This window comes from Asparagus officinalis, chromosome 2 (assembly GCF_001876935.1).
Source record: "Asparagus officinalis chromosome 2, Aspof.V1, whole genome shotgun sequence".
NCBI classification, from domain to species: domain Eukaryota; kingdom Viridiplantae; phylum Streptophyta; class Magnoliopsida; order Asparagales; family Asparagaceae; genus Asparagus; species Asparagus officinalis.
Window position 1 is genome coordinate 5,721,867 of NC_033795.1, and position 27,635 is coordinate 5,749,501.

At 37.2% G+C, this 27,635-nt stretch overlaps 2 protein-coding genes across 3 annotated transcripts; both read left to right on the forward strand.

Annotated features, from left to right (window-relative positions):
• On the forward strand, window positions 2,627-6,134 carry LOC109830041 (40S ribosomal protein S26-2-like). Its single transcript, XM_020397194.1, has 5 exons — window positions 2,627-2,723; window positions 2,825-2,917; window positions 3,525-3,609; window positions 3,686-3,816; window positions 5,840-6,134. The coding sequence occupies exons 1-5, from the start codon at window positions 2,721-2,723 to the stop codon at window positions 5,903-5,905; spliced, it is 378 nt and encodes a 125-aa protein (XP_020252783.1). The 5' UTR covers window positions 2,627-2,720; the 3' UTR covers window positions 5,906-6,134.
• Window positions 13,667-27,368, forward strand: LOC109830042. Of its 2 annotated transcripts, none has more exons than XM_020397195.1 (9): window positions 13,667-14,281; window positions 16,070-16,255; window positions 16,946-17,038; window positions 17,155-17,337; window positions 17,424-17,526; window positions 17,631-17,816; window positions 17,917-18,806; window positions 20,079-20,494; window positions 27,160-27,368. In XM_020397195.1, exons 1-9 carry the CDS (start codon window positions 14,030-14,032, stop codon window positions 27,215-27,217), a joined length of 2,367 nt encoding a protein of 788 aa, XP_020252784.1. In that variant the 5' UTR covers window positions 13,667-14,029; the 3' UTR covers window positions 27,218-27,368. The 2 variants fall into 2 exon arrangements, with proteins under 2 accessions (XP_020252784.1, XP_020252785.1); XM_020397196.1 differs by having other exon boundaries at window positions 14,164-14,281; window positions 16,125-16,255.

The window sequence follows — 27,635 nt, forward strand, 5'->3', positions numbered from 1 at the left end:
TTTATCTTCAATACTAGCTATCCGATCGATGCATTAAGTTTTCTTCTCGTACCTCCACCAATCTTGTAGGCACATTACCACATGTACGGTGTATGCATCTAATGATGTCATGTGGTCGTCGATCAAACGTCCTGTTGTGCTGAAGGCGGATTTCAAAACTACCGGGAAAACCTGCACTATTAGTAAGTCACGAGCCATGATGAGAAGTATAGGATATGAAACTGTTCTATATACTCTTCACTATTACAAAATATAGAAACTATTATTTTAACTTTTAACTAAAGATGCAGTAAAATATTGTTTATTAATTTCAGAAACTTCTATTGATGATCCAGATCCACCAGTTAGCTGAGCTATCAATAATTCCCTATCAAAACTCTTACCTTTGCCCTGACTTGAACTTGTAAAAGCAAAAGTTATAGACTGATGTGTACTTACACCATATATAGTTGCATACTCATTATATAATTTAAAAAAAAATTCTAATAATATTATGATGAGTAAGAGTAGTAATAGTTTGACCATCATCAGTGTCTATTATTATGTTACCATATAAAGAATTTAACAAACTTTGAAGGCCAACATCCTTCAAACATGGATCAATAAGAACTCTCAAACCAAAAATAATAGGAATAGACCAAAAATACTTATTAAATTTACTTTTCATTTGAAAAATCATATTTCCAAAATAATTATCCATACAATAATTATTTTTTTTTTTGAATATTTAAATTTTGTAAAGCAGTTTGAATAATAGTTAGATAATAACATAGTAGTATCATAAAAAACTTGTAACATCTCTTTTACACTATATATAACTGACCATTCATTCTCAGTTATTCCATGCATATTACCAGAGCTAGAACTAGAAGTATAGAAAATAATAAAATTATATATAGTTTCTTTATACTCTATTGCAACATTTAACATTGTATAGGTAGAATTCCACCTATGATCAACATCTTTTGGAATTAATCTAGGTTTAAATTTTTTTCCTTTTACACAATTATTTCCATCTTTTAAGTCTTTGTTCAGAAACATTATGAGCATAAGCTACTGTCCTAATCTTTCTATCATGAATTTAATTTCACCAAATGTACGTTGAACAAATAAATTTAAAATATGACACATACATCTAATATGAAAAATATCACCATGACATGATAATAGTAAAGATGATTTGATATGATCAACAACTACATTATTATTATTTGCATTATCTAGTGAAAGAGAAAATATTTTTTCTAAAATTTATAATTTTATAAGTTCTTCAATTATTAAATTTGCAATATTAATACCACTATGTGAATCTTCAAATGTAATAAAAGAAATAACTCTTTGAAACATTTGCCAATCATCATCAATCCAGTGTGTTGTGATACATAAATAAACAGTTTGTGCTCTAGATGTTCAAATATCAGAAGTTAAAAAAAATTTACAGTTTAAACTTTGCAAATAAGAAATTATTTTTGCTTGTTCCTCGTGATAATATTTCAAAATATCACATTGACAAGTTTGACGAGAATTTTTTTAAATACGGGATAAAAACTATCTGTAAACATATCTTCAAATTCATCATCTTCTACTAATTTAAAAGGAAGAATTTTAAAAATAATAAACCTAATGATGCATGTCCTCGCTCGGATTGCGTTATAGTTCCAACTACCGAAACTACCGGAAGATGAGGATTGGGAGAGTAAAGATTGTCGGATATCACCTTGAGGTTTCGTCTGACCTTTGTTGTGCTTTTCTAAATGGCGTTTGAGGTGGTTGGTGCCGCTTTTATGATAAGCTTGGAAAATATGGCTGCACAACGCACATTTAGCCTTCTGGGTGAGAAGTCTACCGTGTTGATCCCTAGTGACTTCTGTCTTCTCGAATAAGTTTCACACATCAGACCTCGGCCTTTTAGGAGCTCTAGGTGCAGAATCATCACCGTCAAATTTGTGATCAACATCGGTAGGAGTAGTAGGAGTAACTGTAGCTCCTGTAATAGGAGTATTAGGACTCATTGCAACATCAAAAGTTGGGATTTGTCATTCATAATCAGAGGAGGAAGCCATTTGATTGAAGAATTAAAGAGCAAAAGCGAGTATTAAAGAGTATTAGAGAGAAGTATATGAGTTTTTGATGAGAAAAAAGAAAAATAAATAAAAACTCCCTCTATTTATAGAGTCAGCCCCCTAGCCAAATGACCAAAATACCCTTAATTTTTGACCGTTTTTGGGAGTATTTTGGTCAAAAGCCCAAAAATAGCCGTTATGGCCGTTGGAACGGGCCGGCCCGGTCCGAACGGCCAACTGTCACGAACGTTGGCGTCCCCACCGAGTCCAGGCCCGGACCCGGTAACTCCGGCCCGACCTTTTTGCTGGCCGGGCCGAGCTAAGTCTGGTGTGGGTGCTGACGAAGCGGTCTGGGCACACGCTCGGAGCCCTGTTAGGCCCATATTTTCGGACCATGCCCGGGTCTGACCGGCTCCGGGTCTGACCGGCTCCGGCCTGGACCCTGACCTTGGGCCCAAATGGACAACCCTGCAATCTTTGGATTAATAATCATCCTCAAAAACCCAAAATTAGAAGGATATATATGTAAACATCACCATCTCCCACTATAAATAAATCCCCCCTCTATTTCGTATCTTCGAACCAAACCCTACAAACAGTCTTCATCAACGAAGCGGCCGCCTTTAGGGTTTCTTCACTCATATTCAACCTCGAGCGATGTTAAGAACCAAAAACCCCTGGATCTCGTTCAGATTCCTTGTCGTCTATTTATCGAGGATCTGACGATTGATTGAGATTATCTCCTCTTTTTGTTATTGCAGACGTTCAAGCGTAGAAATGGTGGTCGAAACAAGCACGGCCGAGGCCACGTCAACTTCATCCGCTGCTCCAACTGCGGCAAGTGTTGCCCTAAGGTTCAACTCCTCGCAATCTAAAACCCTAATAAGTTTCGTGCTTATTTTTTTTGTTGAAATCGTTAAAGTTTTGATTTTTACATCGATCGTCGCCGTTCATTGTGACATTTAGTGTTAGATTGTGATCTCTGTATATATTGTTAACTTTTAATTAAATTTTGCAAACAGATATAGGCTATTGAATATGAAATTCACAAGTTTAAATGCGACCCAGATTATTTTGAGTTGAATTCCTTTTTGTCTCCTGATATTTGTTGGCTGCGTTTGATCTATTGGTTACTGGAAAGTCAGGTAGCTCTAATCTTCGTGTCTGTTGCCTTAAAGTTGGAATCTTTTATACATTCAGAATCTAAAGTACTGTTTGTAGAAGAGAATGATTCTTGATGTTCTCTTTTTGGATTTATTTATTGGCAATGAATCTTGTCCTAAATATCGGTGAATGTTTTATATTCATTCCTTATGAATATTATGATGAGAGCTATAAGTGAAAACATTTGCATAGAGTCTTTTAAAATTTTTATTTTTCTGTTTCATTTATATGTATTGTATATTGTGTGCAAAATGCTCCCATTAGATAGCTGACATCTGTTGCTGTATCTTATCACAGGACAAAGCCATTAAGAGGTTTATTGTGAGGAATATAGTTGAGCAAGCTGCTGTAAGGGATGTCCAGGAGGCTTGTGTCTATGATGGTATTCACATTTTTCAGCGTTTTATTAGATACGATTCTTGTTCTTTTATTCTGAAAAGTCTCATTTTAAAAAAAAGGATACACACTTCCCAAACTCTATGCCAAGATGCAGTACTGTGTTTCCTGCGCCATCCACTCTCATGTAGTTAGGGTTCGATCTCGGGAAAACAGGAGAAACCGCGAGCCACCTCAGCGCTTCAGACGCAGGGTACATCTCTTTCTTATTATATTCTTTTGCTTTTATATCAATGTTACCAATTTAAGCGTAGCCTTTTTGAGATAGGTTGTAACTATATTATGTTCATGAATATTTTGTTAAGCATACTTATAGTTTGGTATCTGCTTGGAGAATTATGCTTTGTTTGGGAGTTTAGTAAGGGAAGGAACGGAAAGTTAAATAGTGGAAAGGAAAGGTAGGGAATGAAAGTGAAAAGATAAAATGTTGTTTGAGAGTTTAGTAAGGGGAACGGAAGTAAATTTGTTTTATCTTGTTTGGGAGTTCTAATAAAGAGGAGGGAAGTGAGGTTAATATGTATAAAGTTACATAAATACCCTTACATATTGGATAAGAGTATATCTTAGCTATTGATTTTAAGGTCATAAGGGTATAACTGTCTTATCAATATTGTAAAATATTAGATTGGTTTCCATTCCATTCTCTACCCCCAAATTGGAGGGGAGAAAAATGGAAGGAAATTTAACCTTCCATTCCATCCTCTTAACTCCTCAAAAAAACTCCGAAACAAGGTGAAATTGAAAATTCACTTTAACTTCCATCCATTAACCTCCATCCAAACAAGGTGTCAAGGTAAGAATTTTTAACCTAAGAAGTCTATGATATTATTGGTAAAGCTTTATCATTTTTGTGAAAAGTTCATTATGATTAGGTTTTTTCTAGTCACAACCTTTGGGCATAAGCAGATTAGACTATTTATATGATTGAATCATTCTGACATAAACAGCCATAAACATTACCAAACCAATCCATTAATGTCAAAGATGAATTGTGCATGGATAAAATTAGCCTCAAGTTTTCGCTAAATAGAGTTCATTGCATGCTGGAGTAAGTCGGAGCTAGAAGACAGGTTTTAGTTGAGTGAGATTTATATAGACATTTTTTTCCTATTAAAATTATGGTAGATGAAAAGCTGCATGGTGCTTATGCATCTTGGGTATTGATTCTTCAGTTGGGTTTGATGGGCTTCTATGGTTTCAGTTTAAACATTGATTGTGGAGTTCTTTATCACATATGTATTGTAATCTTCGCTTTTCATAGGCGTTACGTTCATTGGAATGTTTTTTCACCATGGACGTGTCAAGGAAAGCGTAAATCAACACATTATGCAATGCAGGGTTTCTTAGTTGATGACTAATGTTTCATATTGTCTTCAGACTCCTGCTTGCAGTCATTTATTCATCATAGACATGAAATTTTAGTATTTGAAATTTTATATTAGCTTTACAAGTTTTCTTTTTTGGATTTTCTTTAAGTTGATGCTTGGTATTCTCATCCTCAAATATCAGCATGCTTGAGGCTGATACTTGTTCTCAAGTAATGTTTTTTACAGTTTATTCAGAAATTATTCTTTCAAGAGGGAGTTCTATTCTATAACATTTACCTTTGCTCCTCTGAAGCGCGAAGCAATAACTACCGTCTACTGTATCATTTTTTGTTCTTTTTTTTTTGCTTGAATTTCTTTTTGTGATCACATCAAGTTTCAATCTTGTCTGCTATATGCCTTACATTTCTACTTTGTTTCTTTGTCACATATTGGGTATGGATGGGGTAATAAAGGCTCGTAACTGCTATGATCTGGGACTGGATGTCTGTCCCATTGGCTTTTTTTGCCATGCCTTTGGGATGAACTGGTCCCAATAGAAAATACCATCTGCTTCACTTTGCTAGCTAATTTATTTTACTTTTAGCTAGCCATTAAAGGTGGGATATGGTTATTATCATTTGCAATGTCTGTTGTTGAGGGGGAAAAGAATTTTAGACTAGGTTTTTTATGAGAAACTAGAGCTCATGTAATTGGAAAAGCTCATGTTATTATCACATCAAGTTTCAATTTATTTTACTTTTAGCTAGCCATTAAAGGTGGGATATCGTTCCTTCAGAAATTATTTCATTGTTCTATGTTCATGATGATTTGTGTCCTTTGATTGCTATCAAGATGGTACTAGCTAGAGGTATCACTGTGATGCTAATATGTGTTCCTTTTGCTATGCAGGAGGAAACAGGAAGGCCTGGTCAAGCTCCACGCCCAGCTGGAGCACCGACTGCAGCTCGCGCTTGATTCATTCTTATTTCCAATGCTTTCGAGTCCTGTTGTTTTGCCTTCCTATTGAGAGAGTATTTTTGAGAACCAGAATTTCACCCAAGTCAAAATGTTGTGTGGACCTTTGTGCAGCTTTATTTTAGTATGTGAACTAAAGCAAGAGTTCTGTAGTTATATCATCATTGACAAAAATCATTCTGCTTATTTTCCCACGGTTTAATACTTTATGATTGTGGAAGTATGTTTATGTGCGTAGAGAGCTCTTTCTGTTGAGCTATTATCTCCCTGTCGATGAGTTAATTCAAATTATAAGCTATATCTTCATTCTGTACTGATTCTGTCATGCTTTATTTTGTAATTGTATATAGCTTGATTGTGTGATTGTCCAGATCATAAAGCCGGGGTTCAGCTGCTCTCGTGGTTTATTAATTGTGGCTGTTCAAAATATGTAGTAAACAAGGGTGCAAAACAATATATGTATTTACGGATATATTCATAATAATTTCTGTTAGTATACGGGTATGGTTATTTAAATATGTAACTCTTATGACTAATAGAATATGATTATGGATATGATATGATAACAGACGTGATTATGTAGTGAAATTTGGATTCCTATCTAAATATTCAAATATGTGTTGTCATGTTGATTATATAATTGTTTTTATTTTTAGATTAAAGAATTTGAGACTAATTTTGATGATTAAGAGATCCAATTTTAACTTTTCTAATGTAACATACATATTATTAATAATCTCTCTTGTATTATATGAATTAAAAGTGAATCTAAGGTGACACCCTAGGCTCTCACCTAAGGACGCGACCTAAAATCACATCATTCCCTAATTTTTTTTTGCGATCCGCTTCGTTGAACTTGATTTACATGTTCTTAAACCTAAACACACCAATTTTGGGGTGAACCCGTCGTGTTTTGACCCTTCATTCACTCGCCGCAATTTTAACGGTTTCGAACGAATAGAACTTTTTGGACGACTCAACGAATGGTCAAAACACGACGGGTTCATCCCAAAATTAGTGTGTTTGAGTTTAAGAACGTATAGATTAAGTTCAACGGAGCGGATCGTAAAAAAATATTAGAGAATGATGTGATTTTAGACCGTGTCCTTAGGTGGGAGCCTATGGTGTCACCTTAGATTCACTTTTCCCTTTATATTATTTCATTTTCAATATTCATTTAATATATATATTTTATATTATATTATTTTCTAATAGTCATTTTGTATCCCCATGTATATCTATATATATGTCTGTATGTATATTCGTATCCATACACGATTTTAGCGGATATAAGATTTCCTCATTGAAACATCCTTATTTGTATTCTTATTTGTGATTGACAGGTGGATATAGATATGCTAAGGTGGATATAGATATGCTAAGTATAATATGCGAGCTGTATCCGGACCGCTTGCACCCTACTAGTAAATCTTGTTGACGACCAGAATTTTTTCAGTGCTCTGGTCCTATTGGTGCAATCTCCCGTCAAGCACTGCAGAATGTTTTCAATAATCTCATATTTTTCTTTAGTTCAAGTCGTTTTCAGTAGCTGGTTGTAGGAATCTATTTCATACAAGCGTTTCACATGCATAGATGATTGACATTGAACTTTAACCCAGTAGTTGTTTAGCATCTCCATAGTAGTATGCCGTGACCTAGACTACTTATGTACACTTTTTGACTCCGCGAGACAAATCTTTCATCCTTTTTTTTAATCACTTTTGGCGCACACGGAAGTTGAACCTTAGGCCTCCCACAAGGAAGTAACATGACTTTGCCATGTGACATATTGAGTCGCCCCAAAACAAATCTCTCCTTAACCACATGAAATTCTTTTATTAAGTTGATTATCAACACCCGGTTTGATTAGGGAAGGGAGGTGAAAAAATTCAACTCGTTTGGGAGGTTTTGAAAAATGGAGGGGAAGGTAGGTGAAAATATTAATTTAGATTATCTTTCAATTCTATATGATTTGATATCCCCAAACGGAGTACGATGATAGTAAGAAGTTTTGTGAACCATTAAAGCAAGTCCAGCAAGCTCTCAGTTGGGAGTCCTAGTCAGCAAGCTCTTAAGAGCTCTCAAGCATTTTGGAATAAAAAAATTAAAAAAAATAAGCCTTGGGAGACCCTTCTTATTTTATGGAGCTCCAACAAGCTTCTAGTTAGGAGCTCCAACAACATCAAAAAAACCCTCTTCTATTTTAAATTTTTTACCCATTACTTTCAATTATATTTAAACCTCTTTTATTTCATTTCTAACCGTTGCATACGGCCTTCGAGGGAGCGCACACGGTCTTCGAGGTAGCCACAGTCTTCGAGGGAACGCACACGGTCTTCGAGGTAACCCACGGTCTTCGAGGTTGGGCACGAAGTTCGAGGTATCGCAAACTTTGACCGTCAACCGACTGATTCCTATAAAATTCGATGCCTTCTCACCTCAACTCATCATCTCCCAGAACAAAATGTCTAGCTCATCTAGCTCTAGCGATGATGAAATGATGAAGACGTTCTTTCTTATGGGAGCTGCTGTCGTCGATGAAGAAGAACAAGAGAAATGTTCAACTTCAGTTCAACACAAAAGACGTATCGTGCTCCATCGAAACCGACTAGAAGGCCACAATCGGTTGTTCCAAGATTATTTTGCTCATCTAGCTCTAGCGATGATGAAATGATGAAGACGTTCTTTCTTATGAGAGCTGCTGTCGTCGATGAAGAAGAACAAGAGAAATGTTCAACTTCAGTTCAACACAAAAGACGTATCGTGCTCCATCGAAACCGACTGGAAGGCCACAATCGGTTGTTCCAAGATTATTTTGCTAACGCACCAACCTATCCTCTTCATTATTTTCGTCGAAGATTCAGAATGACGCGTTCGTTATTCCTTCGAATCCACGACGTAGTCGTCGAACATAACAAGTACTTCATCCAAAAGAGGAATGATGCTGGACGGTTGGGACTATCTAGCCTTCAAAAGATTACTGCAGCTATAAGGATGCTCGCATATGAAGCATCCGCTGACTCCGTTGACGACTACGTTCGGATCGGTAAAAGTACGTCGCTTGAGAATGTGAAGAGGTTCGTTCGATCGATTATCAACATCTTTGGGGAGGAATACCTTCGTTTACCGACTAATGAAGATGTTGCACGCCTGCTCGAGGAAGGTTCACAACGAGGTTTTCCTGGTATGCTTAGGAGCATCTCTTGGCCTTCTTGTTTTGATGATGTTTAACAAATAATTTTCTCTAGTTATTCTTCCGACGATCAAGTCAGTATTTTGACATTGAGTGGGGAAATGAGACAAGTTATATAGGTAGTTATTCAAAGTTGCCAAAAAGCCGAAGAAGTTACCCCATGCAGCATAGCTTTATTTTATAGCAGATCAGAGGGATATGAAGGTAACTTTGTCCAAGTCCAGTTAGGCTACTGAGTCAGTAGATACCTTCTAGGTGTCAGCAGTCAGCAGATACCTTCTAGGTGTTAGCCGTGGAAGAAAGTGAGTTATCTGGTTATTTAATAAGGGAATGATAGCAGGTGCTTGGAGCTGACTGGGTCCGATGATCCATAAAAACTACGGATGCTAGAGTAACGATAATTTTGTCAGAGCAGTTAATGCGAGAGCAGTCAGTTAGTGAGGGGTTCGATGTAACTATTGCCTTTCTTTTAGTTTGGTCAAGGACCGAGAAGCATCGCCTTTTGACTCGGCTTCATAAGTTATCAGCTGACATCATAGGCCGAGTTCGAGTTGTTCCTAGGGTCGGTCAGGTGAGGTGGCCGGCAAGTACCGTCTTTTTACTCTGTAACGCAAGTTGTCGGCCCAGAGGGTCGGTTGTAGGAGTAGTTTAAGTCATATAGACCCCAATTCATCTGAGTAGGCAAGAGGTGAGACACATGTTTGCTCCTCTAGAGAGATTAGTATTTGTTGATTTTCTAGGCTATAACAAAATAACTTAAACATAACAGGAAGTGAATTAGAATTATGATAATATAAATTGATTTTCACAGCAAACGATTTACACTTAACATGATATTAATCATACTTAATATGAAATTTCTTATACTTCAACATGAATTTACTTGAAATAACTTTTTAACATTAAGTTACTTATACTTCAACATTAATTCTATTATACTTCACAGTAAATGACCTATAATTAACAAGAAAATTACTTGTATTTTACATGAGATGACTTATATTTTACCTAATTCTAGGAAATAACACGTCTGCCCAGTTCTCTGGAGTGTAGTTAATGATAATATTATATGTCCTTTCGTTTATCAGTTTAATATCATCCATATAATTATTCTATTTTGCTTTAGTATACTCGTAACAAGCTAATTGTAATATATTCTCCAAAACCTGAGTATCCTTCGACTTTAGTCCCAAATCCTTTAGTTTTAATCTGAAATTCTCTTTGAAATGTAGAACACATCTGGATTGTAGAGCATCTAGAAAAAAAAAAATTCTCTAACAGCTTCTATAATTCCCTTAACCCCATCTACTATTATAAGTAGTTGATGTGGATGATTGTATGGATCTGACCTTTCATAGAGTATAGACCATAAACCTTATAAGAACCACTTCCAGTTAATGTTATTATCCTGATCGCATATGCAATAGGCTAGTGAAAATATTCATTGATTTCCATTATATGCTACAATGTTGAGAAGTATATCTTTGAGTCGATCTTTCTTCCAGAAATATATGTGGTCGACATCCATGCAAAAACCCATTTATGCATGTAGCATAGCAAATAAATAGTATTGTAAACCTTCTCTCACTTTGTTCAACATGAATATAGCTGTCTAGATTTGTTTCATTAACTTTGTCCTACAATTTAGAAAATTTAAAAATAAACGTTGAAGTTAACAAGAACCAAATTAGACTTAATAGTAGTTACATCACAATTAAGGACTTAAACTTAACAGAAATAGTTTAGACTTAATATGATATTGCTTAATCTTCACATCAAATGTTTTGCATTTAACATGAAATAAATAGACATAGCATGTAATTACTTATACTTCATACATGAAATTACTTGAAATAACTCATAATTTAACATGAAATTACTCATACTTCAACATGAATTGGCTTATACTTCAAATTAAAAGAACTCACATAAAATACTTAACTATTAAAACTTAAAAAACTAAATGTTTTTTGCACTTCAGTAGGGAAGATAGTATCTTATACTATCATAATTGATCATAGGCCTCATAAGCATCACAACATAATTATTCTTGTGCTCTTTCTTTACTCCATCATATCTTACTATACTCGACCCTTAGCCCATACTAACTTAGAAACTCTTTTCACAAATTAATAGGGCATATGTCCAGCAAGACCTTCAACATGGGTTATAATTGGGTTGCAATGAATTTTCAGGAGGCCTTTGAACGGCCGACATTATTACCATGCTGCCTACAAGTGTGATTGGTCACAAACTTTTTTTATAGCAAATCTAGTTTCAATTCTAGGTGGAGAGACAAATAACATTCACGGGCAACTTTTCGTTTTCTTAAATAGGCAAAAAAACTCAAATACCCTTTGGTTCATTCTTTTCAAATTTGTACTCAAACATTTTGACCATTGAATAATAGAGCAAAGCTAATCTTAATTCTTTCGCATTGTCAAACAATTGTCTCTCTTCAATTAAACCAGTGTCCCACCAAGCAAGAATCCTCTATGAATTTCTAATCATGTAATCATCATAACATTGTTCCTAGATGGATTATTATTAGGAATACTATCCGAAACACATGTTGATGTCGACAGACCATAATCTTTATTTTTTTTGAGTTCAAAGTGGGGGCAACGTTGCAAATGTTTAGAAAATAATCAGAAAATAAAATCAACAACAAATAATAAAAACTAAACAAGATTTAACATCGAACCAATTTGAATCAACAAACTAGACTTAACAGCGAACCAATTTGAATTAACAAACTAGACTTAACATTTAACTTATTAGACTAGACAATCTTCCAATTACACTTAACATTCAACTTATTAGACTTGACATTCCTCTCATTAGAGTTAACATTCAATAGATTAAACATAATATTCGTTTCATTAGAATTAATATTCAACAAATTAGATTTAATATTATTTGTATTACAATTAAAATGGTTTTCATTAGACTAAAACATCTTCCAATTAGGCTTAACATTGAACCGATTAGACTTAGTATTTAACTCTATAGACCTAACATTCAACCAATTAGAATTAATATCACACTAATTAGACTTAACATACAACGCATTAGACTTAACATGTAACAACTTACACTTAACATTCAACAAATTAGACTTTACATATAATCTATTGCACTTAACATTCCACCTTAGACTTATTATTTAACCAAATAGACTAAACATACAAGCTCTTAGACTTAACTTCTAACTCATTAGACTTAACATCATACCTATTGAACTTAACATCAAAAATTGTCAAATAGAACTCACACTTGCTGGAATTTATTTCAAATTTCATCTTTCCACAATGTTCAAACAGAATTTATAAATTTTCTTTGAAAAAACTAATAACTTACCGGTCTTGTGGAACTTGTTGGTTGTTATGGAAAGTCGAATCATCTGCTTTTTGAATAGTTTTCATATGAATCTCTTTAAACTTAACATTGCTACTATGCTCCACCATAGACGACAAATCATTTTCGTTCTCAATCACAAAACTAAAGTTGTCGTTTGTTTACCTTTGTATGCCAACGATAAAGAATCATATGAAATTTTTAATCTTTCTGCACATCAAATTTCAGTTCCATCATGGTGATTGAAGAGTTAATCTTTAAGAAAACTGCTTTATCATCTGAGGAGACCATGTAGATGATAACCTTCTCAGCAATTAATGAAGGGAAGGTAGAAGGAGTAATGGAAAGAATTTTATGACAATATGAGTATTCATAGTTGAAGAGCAAAAACCTAAAAAAATACATAAAAAGTTATTGCTCATGATAGAAAAAATGAGGGAAAATTTTCCTCCAATTCCACTATCAGATCGCCATTAATAGGACGCGATAAATTTGTTATGTAAGTATAGTTGTGGGGCCCTGCCTCATCGGGAAGGAGAATGACATTTTAGGCTTTATGAGGAAATACATTACATTTTCTCTATAAGGCTAATATGGAGGGACCCAAATACATTAATTAGATTTTTTTTTGGTCTGATCCACAATGGAAAAAAGTTGGAGGGGCTGGTCACATGGGTTTTTTCATATTGGGACATTGACACAATTTTCCCATAATTTTAACTAACATTTACCAATTAATCTAATTTTGACGCGTCATCTTCATATTACACTTTCAACAATAAATTCGTTTTTCAAACAAATATTGTATTCCACTTGCATGCTCACATGCATGTGAAAATTATTTAAAAAAAAAAAATTTACACAATTTCAATTCACTTTTGAACAACCAAACACCCTCATCGAGTGGCATATTTTTATAATCATAATTAGATGCATTTAGCATAAAGCGGATACCATAATATAAATTTAGAAAGCATATCTAGATTTCTTAATAAAATCTCATATACATTTTTTTTCGAAGTTTTACTTTTCAATTCTATCAAAAAATAAATTTACAAAGAAATCATTTCTTCAAGGAAAAAAGTTACAAAAATAAGTTTTACAAAAATCTCGTGAATTGGGCCGGAACTGCAAATTACGGAGAAAAAAAGTTCAATATCTTGTATGAGGAAGTATATCTTGAAGAATCCTCATCTTGCTGCATGCAGAGAGTCAAAATTGGGAGTAAAATCTTCTGGAATACCAGCGCGTGAGAGCAGTTTATATGGTAACATCAAGAGTTACCTCCAAATCCATCCCCCCTCCCTCTCTCTCCTCCTCCTCTTTAATTCTTTACTAATTTCCCCAAATTTGAAACCAAAAAAATAAAATAAGAACAGCTCTTTTTTCTTTGCTCTCTTGCCTTGTCTCATAACCCCCACTAAAAACATCAATCACCTCATTTCTGATCGACCCAGATCAAATTCTCCCCTAATACCCTTTTCAACTAAACTTGGGGCCGACCCAGATGGAATTTGTCATTGAGGCCCTGTGAATTTTATTGTGTTTTGCGGAATTTTGGGGAATTGATTAGTATGGGACACTTGCAGTCTTGGCTGCCTAATGAAAATGGGTTATTGGCAGATTTCAATCCGCCAACGCCACGGCTGGCGTTTCTGCAGACGAGCCCTCCGCCGTCGGAGATCAGAGAGGACAGCTGGCGGGCGGCGGAGAGAGAAACGCAGGGAGTGATTGAGGAGATCCAGGCGACGGTTGTCTCGGAGCGGCGGAGACAAGAAGTTGTGGAGTATGTTCAGAATTTGATCAGATTCCAACTCAATTGTGAGGTAAAGATTTGATCTTTGTTTCCGTTTCGATTGTTTGTACATGCTTATGTTCATAGTAGCTTTAATTTTTCTCAGTCCAGGATGCAATTTTAGTTTTTGATGAGTTGGCATTACTTAATTTCAATTCTTGAGACATTGTGACAATTTTTGTAATTATGCTTGTTGGTTAATATGTATATAAAATCTGTATATATTTGGAAAAATCTTGGACTCTGCTAATTTTTTTTGTTTAATATATATATTTTTCTGGGCAAGAAAGAAATTGTTTGTTTTGTTGGTCATATACCATCTCAATTGTGAAGTAAAGTTATGATCTTAGTTTCAGTGACGATTCTTTTATCTGTTAATGCTCATACTACATTCAATGTTACAAGTCAGGATGCATTTTTAGTTAGTGATTTGTGAGCATACTTACTTTCAGTTCTGGATTTATTGTGAGAATTGCTATAATTTTGCTTTTTGGTTACTATGTATACAAACTCTGTAGCTACATGGAAATCTTGGACTTTACTCATTGTCTTGTTTAATGAATTTTTTTTCCCGGTAACATACAAATTGTTTGTTTGGTTGATCAGTACCATCTCAACCCTCAGGTAAAGATTTGATCTTTGTTCCGTTTTTCATTGTTTATATATGTTTATGTTCATAGTAGATTCATTTTTGCTTAGGTGGGGATGCACTATTAGATTGTGATAAGTTAGCATTACTTGCTTTCAGTTCTTGAGGTACTGTGATAATTCTTTTTGTATTTAAAGGTTGTAATTTGATCATTAGTAGTTTCCTTTTCTCGTAAGTTTAATGGTTTTGATCTGCCACTACTGTCTTGTTTCAGTATTTAGTTTGTGATTCAATATTGGGATAGTCACATTTAAATATTTATTCTGTTTTGGAGCATGCTCAACTAATTTATAGTGCGTTTATAATTTTCCTACTTATTAGCGTACATTTCTTGTTATATTTTGTTTGATTCAGTGATATATCTATCAATTGAATTCTTTTGAATGCTGTAAATTTACACAATTAGGGGGTGTTTGGTTGCATTATTTTTGAGAAATGTTTTCTCAAAAGTACTGACGCATGGCATTTATGTAATTAAGAGTTTTCTATACATTTCTATAAACTGTGTTTGGCTCCAAAAAAATTTACAGAAATATTTTCTGTAAAGTGCCCAAAAGTACCAAATTTTATGGAAATTGATTTCCTTCTAAAATGGGAGGAAATCTCTTGGAAATCTGACGCATTCATTATTTAAATAATAAAACTCATTAACTCTTTTCTACAAAGTTCTCACTTTTCTATAAAGTTGGTGGTGTTTGGTTACATTTCTATAAATTATAGGAAATGTTGCTATTTTCCCAAAAGTTATTTCTCATTTTCTTGTTTTGAACCAAACAAGCACATACAAAAAATAAGAAAATTTGTACTTTTTAACTTCTCAAAACTTTTCCTATAATTTTTTTAAGAAATACAAGGAAATCAAATTTGGGATGGAAAACATTTCCTATAATTTATAGAAATGTAACCAAACACCCCCTTAGTATCTAATATGCTTGAAAAGGATTAAAGAGGAGGGTTCTCCTTTATGTCAGTAGCTTTTCACAATTGTCAAATCACTGTCAAAAATAGATTTATCTAGGTTTAAACTTTTCTCCTGTAAAGTAAAACCATAACAATTTGGACACATGTTATGTGCATCTGCTTGCATTACATGTATTCACAATTCATTTTAAAGCTTACACTATATATATATATATTTACACAATTTTTTTGTTATTCAAAACATAACAGGTTTTCCCATTTGGTTCTGTACCACTGAAAACATATCTTCCTGATGGTGATATAGATCTTACTGCGCTTGGCCTTCCGAATTCTGAGGATGCATTGGCTCATAGTGTATGTCAAGTCTTGGAAATGCAAGAACAACATAATGGTTCAGAGTTTGAAGTGAAGGATGTGCAATATATTCATGCAGAGGTTCTTTTTCTTTTTATACAACACTTCCTCAGTTCAATAAAAAAAATTAGTTATAAGCTTCTCTTTCAGTGCCTTGTTATATGCTTTCAGTTGTCTATGCAATTTTTCCTGGCACAAATTAGTACATAGTACATATCTGTATTTTTCTTCATTGCCAAGTTTCTGTTGGTAATGTAATACCAGTAGGAACCAAAATGTTTATCATGGACTTTGAAGTTTGTTAGCATCAACAGTGCGATTTTTCCTTGACCCATTTGTCAAAGACTATATATAAATTTTCTCTTGTATCAGTAGGTGGCAAAAAACTTGGGTCTGTTCAGGGAAAACTGTATATCTGGCATCTTTTCACCATGTTGTAGTTTGCATATGTTCTTTCCTCAATGTCTACTTTGGTAATGTCAAAGCAATGAAGCATATGTCTAGTTTAAGAGCTCATGACTGTTGAAAGCTTTTTGTTACCAAGTTTTCATGGCAATGTGTGTCTGTATCTGAACATAGTCAATGTTTACATGCTATGGTGTTAAATTTGTTTGTAAATATATCAATTATGTTTTGAAGTAAATTACTTGATAATTCATAAACTGCCTAATTGTCCTATACAACTGTTTGCACTTGGTTCTTATTATAATACTAGTTGATTGGAAAAAAGTATTATTACCTAAAATTCATTGATTTCATTTTTTTTTCAAGGTTAAACTTGTCAAATGCCTCATTCAGAATATTGTAGTTGATATCTCATTCAATCAGAGCGGTGGACTTTCTACGCTATGTTTCCTTGAACAGGTTTGTTGACTAGAGCTTCCCTTGCTATATTCTGAAAATGTTCTCATGATTTTTTCCTCTGTGGTCATAAGCATTTCATTAGCCATTGATCCATAAGAACTCTGTTATACCTCTAGGTAGACCGTCTGATTGGCAAAGATCATCTCTTCAAGCGCAGTATTATTTTAATCAAAGCCTGGTGCTATTATGAGAGTCGTATTCTCGGTGCTCATCATGGTCTCATTTCTACTTATGCATTGGAAACGTTGGTGTTGTATATCTTCCATCTCTTCCATACATCTTTAGATGGCCCTTTAGCGGTGAGTGCTTCGTTTGAATCATATTGCAGTTGTCTATATTGTTTTTAGCTTTTAAAAGACTTAGAAATACATCTCCTTTCTTATAGGTTCTGTACAGGTTTTTAGACTATTACAGCAAGTTTGACTGGGATAAGTATTGTATTAGTCTATGTGGTCCAATCTTGTTGTCATCTCTACCGGAACTTGTGGGTGAGTTATTATAAAATTATACCCAAATTTGATTCGATTTTGTTGTTATCTGAAAAATTGCTCATTCTTTCTGTCTGATAATTGATTTTTTTTAATGTTCTCAGCTGAAGCACCAGAAAATAATGAGGGTGATCTATTGTTCACAAAAGAATTTCTCAATAACTGTGTAGATGATTTCTCTGTTCTCCCAAGAGGCTATGAAAACATCTCTAGAACTTTTCCACTAAAACATCTGAACATAGTGGATCCACTGAAGGAGAACAACAATTTGGGGCGAAGCGTCAGTAGAGGTTACTCTTTTCCAAATAACAAATGGCCTGATTCATTATAAAACGAAATGGCATGATTTTTGTTGAATTCTACTTAACCAAATTCAATATTTATTTCTAGGTAACTTCTACCGAATACGTAGTGCTTTTAGCTATGGTGCTAGAAAGCTTGGACATATACTTCTACTGCCTTCTGAAAGCATTGCAGCTGAGATCATTTCGTTCTTTGCAAACACACTCGATAGACATGGAAGTGGAGAAAGGGCAAATGTGCAAGATTCACTCCCTAATGATTCTAGTTCCCCATCTTCAGAACTACTACACCCCGATGCCAATGAAGAACTCTGTTACGAGATGAATGCTGTCAAACTTTCAGGCTCGGGTATGCAGAATGGCAGTAAAGACTCTGGTCCTAGTAACATTGAAGGAACAGACAAACATCTGATTTCAACTAGTGAGAGTAATAAATTGCCAAATAGAAGATCTTTTCATGTTCCACACCCTCTCTTTCTTTCCAAAAATGGGTATCATAGGGAGAATGATTCCTCCATTAGCCCTTTACCTTCCAATGAGGAAGTTAATGTTTACCCACAAGCAGACTCCATTGAGAGCGAGTCAACAACAAGTGATACACTCTGGCTTAGTCCTCATAGGGCTCTTGCATCAAGTTGGAACACTGAACAGTTAGGTAGTTCACAAGCAGGAGGCAGTTCATTGGCAGGGTCTGAAAGAAATGGGGCCAGTTCGAAGTCAAAAAAATTGGCAGATCTTTCTGCAGACTTTGACTTGCACATTAGAAACCTTTTATATGTTCAATGGAGCCAAGAGTATATTCTGAGTACTCTCTTACCAATTTACAGTCAGGCGCCTTACCAGTATCACAACAAAAACTCTTGGGATCACCCTCCAAGAGGCGGTGCTTATTCACCGACGTCATCTTTTGTTCCTGGTGCTTATAGCATAGAAGATTTGCCAAAGCCTCGGGGGACAGGCACTTATTTTCCCAATATGGTATGTTCCATTTGATATGATTATGTTTTGGAAAGTTTGAGTAATCTTTTTGACTTATTTTTGTGCAGAGGAAATTGGGTAAGTTTGGGGTTTACCTGCCCTATTTTGACTAGAATTAGACATTCTTGCTTTCATTTTAGGTCTACTGCACTGAATACATCCACCTGTACCGAATTTTAAATCTTTGAAATTGCTCATAAAGTCCCTTAAATCATAAGAGGGCTTGCAATTTTGTTCCTCAATAATCAAAAAATACACCTCACTTTATGTCCCTCCCCCACCTCCTACCCCCACAAGGGGGGGGGGGGCCCCCCCCCCCCCCAAAGGGGGGGGGGGTGCATCTGTGTTAAAATAAACATTAACTGAAGGCTATTCTGATCATTGAGGAACCAAATTGCAAGACACTGAGCAATTTCAAATATTTGAGGGATGAATATGGAATTATTGAAGATTTGAGGGACTAATATCTAAATTACCCTTTTAGGGGCTGTTTGGTTGGTTTCCTAAAAACCAAGAAAAGGAAACCGGTACAAGGAAATCAATAAAATAATATTTTTATCCATTTCCATCCCTAAAACTCACCCACAATATCCAATAAAATATTATTTTTATCCTCCAACTCATCTCATTTCATCTCCTTTCTTACCTTTAAAAATAAACCAAACACAAGAAATGTGTCACATCATCCAACTCATCACATCTCATTTTATCTCATTTTTAAAAATCACACACATCATCCAATAATATTATGACAACTCATCTCATCTCATTAAACATTCCTTTCTATCCATTTCCTCAAAAAAAAAACAAGAAATCAATTTTCTTAAGTACGTGTCACATCATCCAATAATATACCTCCAACTCATCTCATCTCATCTATTTTCTTATTTTTAAAAACGAACCAAACACAAACAACCTCAAAACATCATTCAATAATATACCTCCAATTCATTTCCTTATTTTTTTAACCAACCAAACAACCTCAAAATAAGTTTTTTAAAAAATCACTCACATCATCCAATAATAAGGTGACAACTCATCTCATCTCATCTCCTATTCTATAATTTCCTTCTTTTTTAAGCCAACCAAACAACTTCAAAATAATTATAATAGGAAATAGGTTTCCTATTTCTTGATTTCCCAGTTTTTTTTTCCAAACGAACAGCCCCTAAGTTTATGAGGTTTCTTCCTTCTCATTTACTAATCCCAATGACCTTATTCTATATGGGACATCTTAAATAAAAAAACATTTTCCATTCCTGGGTTTTGTAGAACTATCATAATACATACAAGGAACGACATTCACCAAGGAAAGGAAAAAGTTCGGGCCTTTCCAACCAGTTCTCAAGACATCGTAGTAATCCCCGAGCCGAGATCTCCATAAATGGTAACCTTGAGGAGAGATGTGAAATCCCAGTTTTTGGTGGAAGTGGACGTGGCAAGGGAGCTCTTCCAGATGCATTTAACTCCTCAAAGAATTCCTCGAAAGAGACTTCCCCTGCAAATTCTTTTGCTTTTCCAGCTGAAGGGGGACTTAATTTTGGATCCTTTGGTCCTGTTCCATTGGAGCCAGCCTCTCCAGAGTCAATTAGAAGGTTAGATCCCATCAACCCTCCCAGTCAGGACTTGGGGCTAACAATCTCTGCATCTTCAGTGCAAAGAAATTCGCCAAGTTCAAATCATGAAAGGTAAGTATAATTATATCCTTTTTGAAAGTTTTCATTAGAAGCTTTTGATTTTGTTTCACATAATTAGTTCATCAAACTATTTTTATTACAATATTTCCATTAAATTTACTATATTAAATTACTGTTCTCAACTACATGATCTGTTTGTGAAGGATGGCTTGCTGAGGGAAAGAAATTTGGTTTCTTAGTGATAAGCTGACACTTAGACGAGGATCTAAGCTTGTAATGAAATGAAGAGTGTGCGTGCGTGTGTGTATGTATGTATGTACGCATACATACACACATACATACAATTAGTCAAACATTTCAGCAATTAACTATATCTTGAGTGAGATTTCTTTGATGTCGGGGTCATATTCCGACCTTGTAATTGTGTCCTTTCCTCAAGATGCCACTTGGTAATTTCCCAACTATGCGGCCCTTCTCTTTTAATCAGCTGACCCATATCAATTAGTATTGATTATTGGGTTAATTGCAAGGTTGACCCCCTGTACTATCGTGCAACTGCGGATAGACACCATATAGTTCATAGAGACACCTATACTATTGCCCAATTGCGGATAAACCCTCTGAATGAATTTTTTGACTCTTTTAATCTCAAGAGGTCTATTTGTTCATGTTAGCCGAAAGCACAGCCCACCTATTTTGACAAATCAAAGTTGGTGGCCAACTTTGTTTGAAAAATGAGAAAAGGTAGCGGGTCCCACAATTATTTATTATTAGTGGCGGGTCCCACTAATAATATTTTATTTGTGCATAGTGTTTCTCAAACACTATAAATAGGGTCCTAAACTCAATCTCATCCCAGAACAACTCCTCTTATAGAAGAGTAAGAGAAAACAAAGAGAGAGTTTGTGAGAGTTCTTGGAGTGTATCTGACAAAGAGAGAGTTTGTGAGAGTTCTTGGAGTGTATCTGATCAAGAGAGGGTGTTCTCTTGGATCAATTTTTTTGGGATATAAAAGAATTTGGCGTCGTCGTTGCACCGTGGAGTAGCTCCGAAGGAGTGAACCACGTATATCTGTGAGTACTCTGTGTTGAATTTTGTGCCTTTATTTTGTGATTAAGTCTCCGTTCGAGGCTTTATTATTAGGGTGAATCCTAACAACTGGTATCAGAGCCTGACTTAGAGTATATATATCTGCTTATCGTATGCTCTGTGGCTGTCACTAAAAGTGGATCCTGCATATCAGAAAATAAGTTAGATTAATATTTACTTTTTTAAGGCATTGGACACCATTCACGTGTACGGCACTATTCACGTGTATAGTACTATTCACGGATACGGTACTATTCACGAATACTGTACTATTCACAAATACGGGAAAGGCGTAATCTTTCGCCATGGGATCTACAGTTGAAGACAACAGACTTCGAATTGAGAAGTTCGGCGGCCAAAATTTCAGGTATTGGAGGATGCAAATAGAAGACTATTTGTACCAGAAGGATCTCTTCCTACCCCTCCAAGGAGAGGCGGGGGAAACTGAGAAGATGGACGACGATAAGTGGAAGGTACTCGATCGTAAAACACTTGCCACCATCAGGCTCAACCTTCACCAGCATGTGACTTACAACGTCTCGCATGCGACCACCACCAAGGAGTTGATGGAGGCCTTGAAGGCGCTGTATGAGAAGTCGTCTGCTTCAAATAAGGTGTACCTGATGAAGAAGCTATTCAATCTCAAGATGCAGCAAGGAGCTCGCGTGGCGGACTTCTTGAACGAATTTCAGGCTGTGGTGCAACAGCTTGCTGCAGTAGATCTAAAGTTCGACAACGAGATCCAAGCTCTTCTGTTACTTTCTTGTCTACCAGATTCATGGGAGAATATGGTAATGGCGGTGAGCAACGTTAATGGAAATGACAAGATGAAGCTCGACACAGTGGTTGAGGCAATTCTGGATGAAGAATCTCGCCGCAAAGTCTCAGGAGCTGAGGCCTCTAGCAGTGGGAGTGCTCTGCATGTCGAGGCACGAGGGCGTGCACAGAAAAAGGGTAGGGGACGACGAGGCCAATCAAAATCTAGAAGGAAGTCTAAAGGGCCTAACCCGAATGGTTACGGTGAAGGGAAGTGCTTCAGATACGGTAAGAAGGGCCACTTTGCACGGGATTGCAGAGTTACTGTTCAAGCATCAGCAGGGGATGATCGGGCTGACGGTGCAGCCAATCTCATGCACGAGACGGATTCGGATGCACTTCTCCTATCCCTAGAAGACAAAAGTGATGCGTGGGTCATCGACTCTGGCGCATCTTTTCATGTAACCTCACAACAAAAACTGCTTTCATTGTTCGTGAAGAAGGACTTGGGGACAGTCTATCTTGGCGACGATCAACCTTGTAAGGTTTCCGGAAAGAGAAATTGTACCCTCAAGATGGAGGGCGGGACCACCTTGACGCTGAATGATGTTCGGCATGTACCAGATCTCAGGCGAAATCTTATATCAGTCGGGCAACTGACTGACTCCGGTTACAGAGTATCCTTCGAGCAGAGAAGCTGGAAGGTGTCCAAGGGTGCCCTGGTGGTGGCACACAGCAAACACGAGGGATCTCTCTACATCGCCAACGGGAAGATCGACCACTTGCTTGCTGCAGGACAAGCATCATCATCATCATCCGTCGACTGCATGACTTGGCATCGACGACTTGGCCATATGAGCGAGAAGGGGATGCAAATTATGGCCGCGGGAGAGAGGCTTCCAGGTCTGAACAAGATCGATCTGACTTTCTGTGAGGACTGCATCCTAGGCAAACAAAAGAAGGTGAGCTTCAACAAGACCTGACCGGCTCCAAAACTGCAGAAATTGGAGTTGGTGCACACGACGTGTGGGGACCTGCACAAGTCCCATATGTTGGTAACTCTCTTTACTTTGTCACTTTTATTGATAATGCTACGAGAAAATTATGGGTGTTCTTCTTGAAGCACAAGTCAGATGTATTCATCATCTTCAAGAAGTGGCTTGCCTGTGTGGAGAACGAAACAGGCAATAAGCTGAAGTGCCTAAAGTCTGATAATGGAGGCGAGTATTGCAGCCAGGAGTTCGAGAACTTCTGCTCGTCCCGTGGGATTCGGAGACTGAAGACCGTCCCAGGCACACCTCAGCACAACGGAGTGGCGGAGCGCATGAATCGTACTATCTTGGAGCGCGCCAGAAGCATGAGGATCCATTCCGGATTGCCCAAGAGCTTTTGGGCCGAAGCTGTCAATACTGCTGCATACTTGATCAATCGCGGGCTATCCGCGGCTCTCAGTTATGGGATACCTGAAGAGGCTTAGACCGGAAAGAAGCTGAAGCTAGAGCACTTACGAGTATTTGGTTGTGACGCCTATGTCATGACCAATCCTGCAGACCGGTCAAAACTTGATCCAAAGTTAAAGAAGCTCTCTTTCATCGGCTATGGAGGAGATGAGTATGGGTACCGATTTTGGGATCACAATGCGCGCAAGGTGGTGCGCAGTCATGACGTCGTGTTCCATGAGAATGTTGTGTATAAGACCAAAGAGGTGAGTGGGAGTCAGCTATTTCCCCCTCTTTTCCCAGATATTGCTGACAGTGAGGACGGCGGTGAGATACCAATCAACATAGAAGACGGAGACCAAGAGAATGTGCCGGATGCACAGCAGCAGGATCCAGCAGAGTTGCCGATCGCAATTCGCAAAGCTCCAAGAAATCCAAGGGTGCCAGAGAGGTACCTTTCCACCATGAATTATCTTCTCCTGACTGACAGTGGTGAGCCAGAGAGCTATGAGGAGGTACAGCAGACTGGCAAAGCTCGGGGCGAGTGGGAGTCTGCCATGGAGGAAGAAATGAAGTCCTTGATGAAGAATGGGACTTGGGAGCTCGTAAAGCTTCCAAGAGGGAGAAAGGCTCTTCACAATCGGTGGATTTATCGGGTCAAGGATGAAGCCGATGGACGGAGATGTTACAAAGCGAGGCTTGTAGTGAAGGGCTATGAGCAGAAAGTGGGGATAGACTATTCTGACGTTTTCGCTCCCGTCGTCAAGTTGACCACGATCCGAACTGTGCTGAGCATTGTAGCAGTTTGAGATCTCCACCTAGAACAGATGGATGTGAAGACGACATTCCTTCATGGGAGGAAAGAGGCAAGGAGGGCCTCGTGTGTCGCCTGCTCAAAAGCTTGTATGGCCTGAAGCAAGCTCCGCGACAGTGGTACATGAAGTTCGAGAACTTTATGGAGGAGAACGATTTTCTCAAATGCGACACAGACCATTGCTGCTTCATCAAGAGATACGGTGAATCCTATGTGATACTCTTGATCTATGTTGATGACATGTTGATTGCAGGACCCGACTTGGCCCGCATTGAGGAACTCAAGGGGTGTCTCTCCGAGTGCTTCGAGATGAAGGATCTGGGTCCAGCAAACCAGATTCTAGGAATGAGGATCATCAGAGACAGATCAGCACGAAGGCTGAGGTTGTCTCAGAAGGCCTACATTGAGAAGATTCTTGAAAAGTTCAGCATGGAGAAAGCTAAACCAGTGGGCTCGCCGTTTGCAAGTCATTTCAAGCTATCGAAGACCCAAGCACCAGAGACTGCTGAAGAGCACGAGTTCATGGCAAACATACCATATGCATCTGTCGTCGGGAGTTTGATGTATGCGATGGTGTGCACAAGGCCAGATATTGCACAAGGAGTAGGAGTTGTGAGCCGCTTTATGAGCAATCCAGGGAAACAACACTGGGGTGCGGTCAAGTGGCTTCTACGCTACTTGAGAAGCTCGTCCGACCGTTGTCTTGAGTATGGCGGGACAGATTTACAGCTAGAGGGCTTTTGTGATGCAGACTATGCCGGAGACATAGACTCGAGAAGGAGTACGAGCGGCTACATCTTCATCTTGGGTGGTGGAGCGATAAGTTGGAGATCCAAGTTACAGGATACTGTGGCTTTGTCGACAACCGAAGCCGAGTACGTGTCTGCAGCAGAGGCAGCAAAGGAGTTGCTATGGTTGAAGGCTTTTCTTCTCGAGCTTGGAGTAAGCTTTGAGAAATACTTCATCCACTGCGACAGTCAGAGTGCCATTCACTTGTCAGAGAACGACGCATTCCATGCTCGGACCAAACATGTTGACGTGAAGCACCATGCCATACGGAGATGGCAAAGCAGGAACGAGTTCAAGCTTGTGAAGATTGATACGAGGTATAATCCAGCTGATATGCTGACCAAGCCAGTTCCGCTCGAGAAGGTGAGGCTGTGTGCAGCCTCATATGGCCTCCGTTGAGAATGTTGAGGGCCGTGCAAGACGCCAAAGATACATGACATCCGGATGATGCAACCAAGAGTGGTGTGAAGATATGATCGACATTCAATCAAATCTTCAAGTGGGAGATTGTCAGGCGCCCAACCTTTTTGACCCAGCCAACATGAAAACAAAAGTGGGGCCCACAAAGGCGGGCCCCACAAGAAGAAAAATCAAATTCGGTGGCAGCCATTGTTGAGAATTTATAAAGGATGTGGGTCCCACAAATATTTTATTATTAGTGGCGGGTCCCACAGATAATATTATATTTGTGCATAGTGTTTTCTCAAACACTATAAATAGGGCCCTAAACTCTTAAGGAAATCTCATCCCAGAAACAACTCCTCTCATAGAAGAGTAAGAGAGAAAACACAGAGAGTTTGTGAGAGTTCTTGGAGTGTATCTGATCAAGAGAGGGTGTTCTCTTGGATCAATTCTTTTGGGATATCTCCCACAAACAAAAAAAAGTTCTCTCATTCTCTGAGGGTAAAGGAGTCAAAATCACACTCAAGGGATCTATCTGCAACAATAGAACTACAAAGGATCTATCTGCAATTGGGCGATAGTATCAATCAACCCTTGATTAAATTTTAGTGTAGTTAGGGTTGTATTTGTGTATCTAATTCCATCTTTTAGTTTATTTCGAATTCTTGTTTGATTAGGAGTGAAGTTGTTTTATTTGGATCTACTATAGTTTTTTTAGTGTTATTATATTTTTGTTCGGATTAAGAATCTTAGCTCTATATCAAGTTGCGACTTTCAGAGGAATAAATATGCATTATTGTATTACTTTTTTTTCATTAGGGAGACATTGATGCATCTGAACAATTTTAAGGTAATTTGGAATTGCTTGTGATTTGCCTCTCTTGGTGTGAGATCAAACCCTAAGGTTCCTAGTTCTTTCGAGCAGCAACCTTCTCATCAACTTGCCCACAAACCCTAGCCACCAATTGCTTGCAGCATCCTGCTGTAGTTGTTGTTTTGTTATTGCAGCTGTGACCATTCCATCCAAAACCCAGCTGTTGGCTCATGATCTTGCGGCAAGCTTGTCCTGTCAAATTGCTGTTGTGATTGTTTTCTGCTAAATCCTTGCTTCATATAGATCTGACTCCGAAGGCATACAATCAAACAGTGCCTACATTTCCCGCATCCCCGTTGTAGCTTGCTATCCCTGTATTGACGATGAAAACACCAATGAAAAGTACACATTTGCATATCATATATAAATATATACCCTTGAAGATTGTAAATACTACCATGTAACTTCTGACAATTTTACTCTATCCAGCGCATTAGCCTCTTCGTATTCCCATTCCTTGTTTTTTTTTTTCCCTTTTGCTCAACGATATATTGAAATACTGTTGTGGCAACATCGGAGAAAATTAATCCTAATATTTTTCCAAAAATTGCAGGTCTGCCCAGGCCTATCAACTGAAGGATGAAGGCGACTTCCCCCCTCTAAGTGGCTGATAGAAGTTTTATAAGTTCTCTATACATAAATGAAGGTTAAACCTTTGTAGGATGAAAAGTGAAAAATAAAGAAAGCCGAAACATACTACCTCATGCAGACAGTTGAGGTATATAAAATAAAGGGCCAGTCCTTGCGGACTGTTGTGATGCATGTATCCTGATGCGTTGTTGTTTTTGTACATTCTAATAGTTGCTCTCCCCCTCACCGAACCCCATAAGATATGGGTTTATTTACAGAATCTGATGATGAGGTCTTCATCATTAAAATAAAATAAAAAATAAAAAATAAAAACCCCTCCCCTGGTGGTAAGACTTACTTTGGCTCTAGTTTACGTAGATCTTGAAGTTAATTGTGGGGGAGAAGATCAAGTAGTTTTTTATTTTGTTCCTATAATATAAATGATCATAAGAACAGTAC

What these genes read in the sequence shown, in the direction of transcription:
- LOC109830041 (XM_020397194.1), top strand. An exon ending in GCGGCAAGTGTTGCCCTAAG is followed by an intron (nt 2,918 to 3,524) that starts GTTCAACTCCTC and finishes ATCTTATCACAG; the next exon opens with GACAAAGCCATTAAGAGGTT. An exon ending in CTCAGCGCTTCAGACGCAGG is followed by an intron (nt 3,817 to 5,839) that starts GTACATCTCTTT and finishes TTTGCTATGCAG; the next exon opens with GAGGAAACAGGAAGGCCTGG.
- LOC109830042 (XM_020397195.1), top strand. Translation starts at nt 14,030, where the DNA reads ATGGGACACTTGCAGTCTTGGCTGCCTAATGAAAATGGGTTATTGGCA. An exon ending in CTTTAGATGGCCCTTTAGCG is followed by an intron (nt 17,338 to 17,423) that starts GTGAGTGCTTCG and finishes CCTTTCTTATAG; the next exon opens with GTTCTGTACAGGTTTTTAGA. An exon ending in GGGGCGAAGCGTCAGTAGAG is followed by an intron (nt 17,817 to 17,916) that starts GTTACTCTTTTC and finishes ATTTATTTCTAG; the next exon opens with GTAACTTCTACCGAATACGT.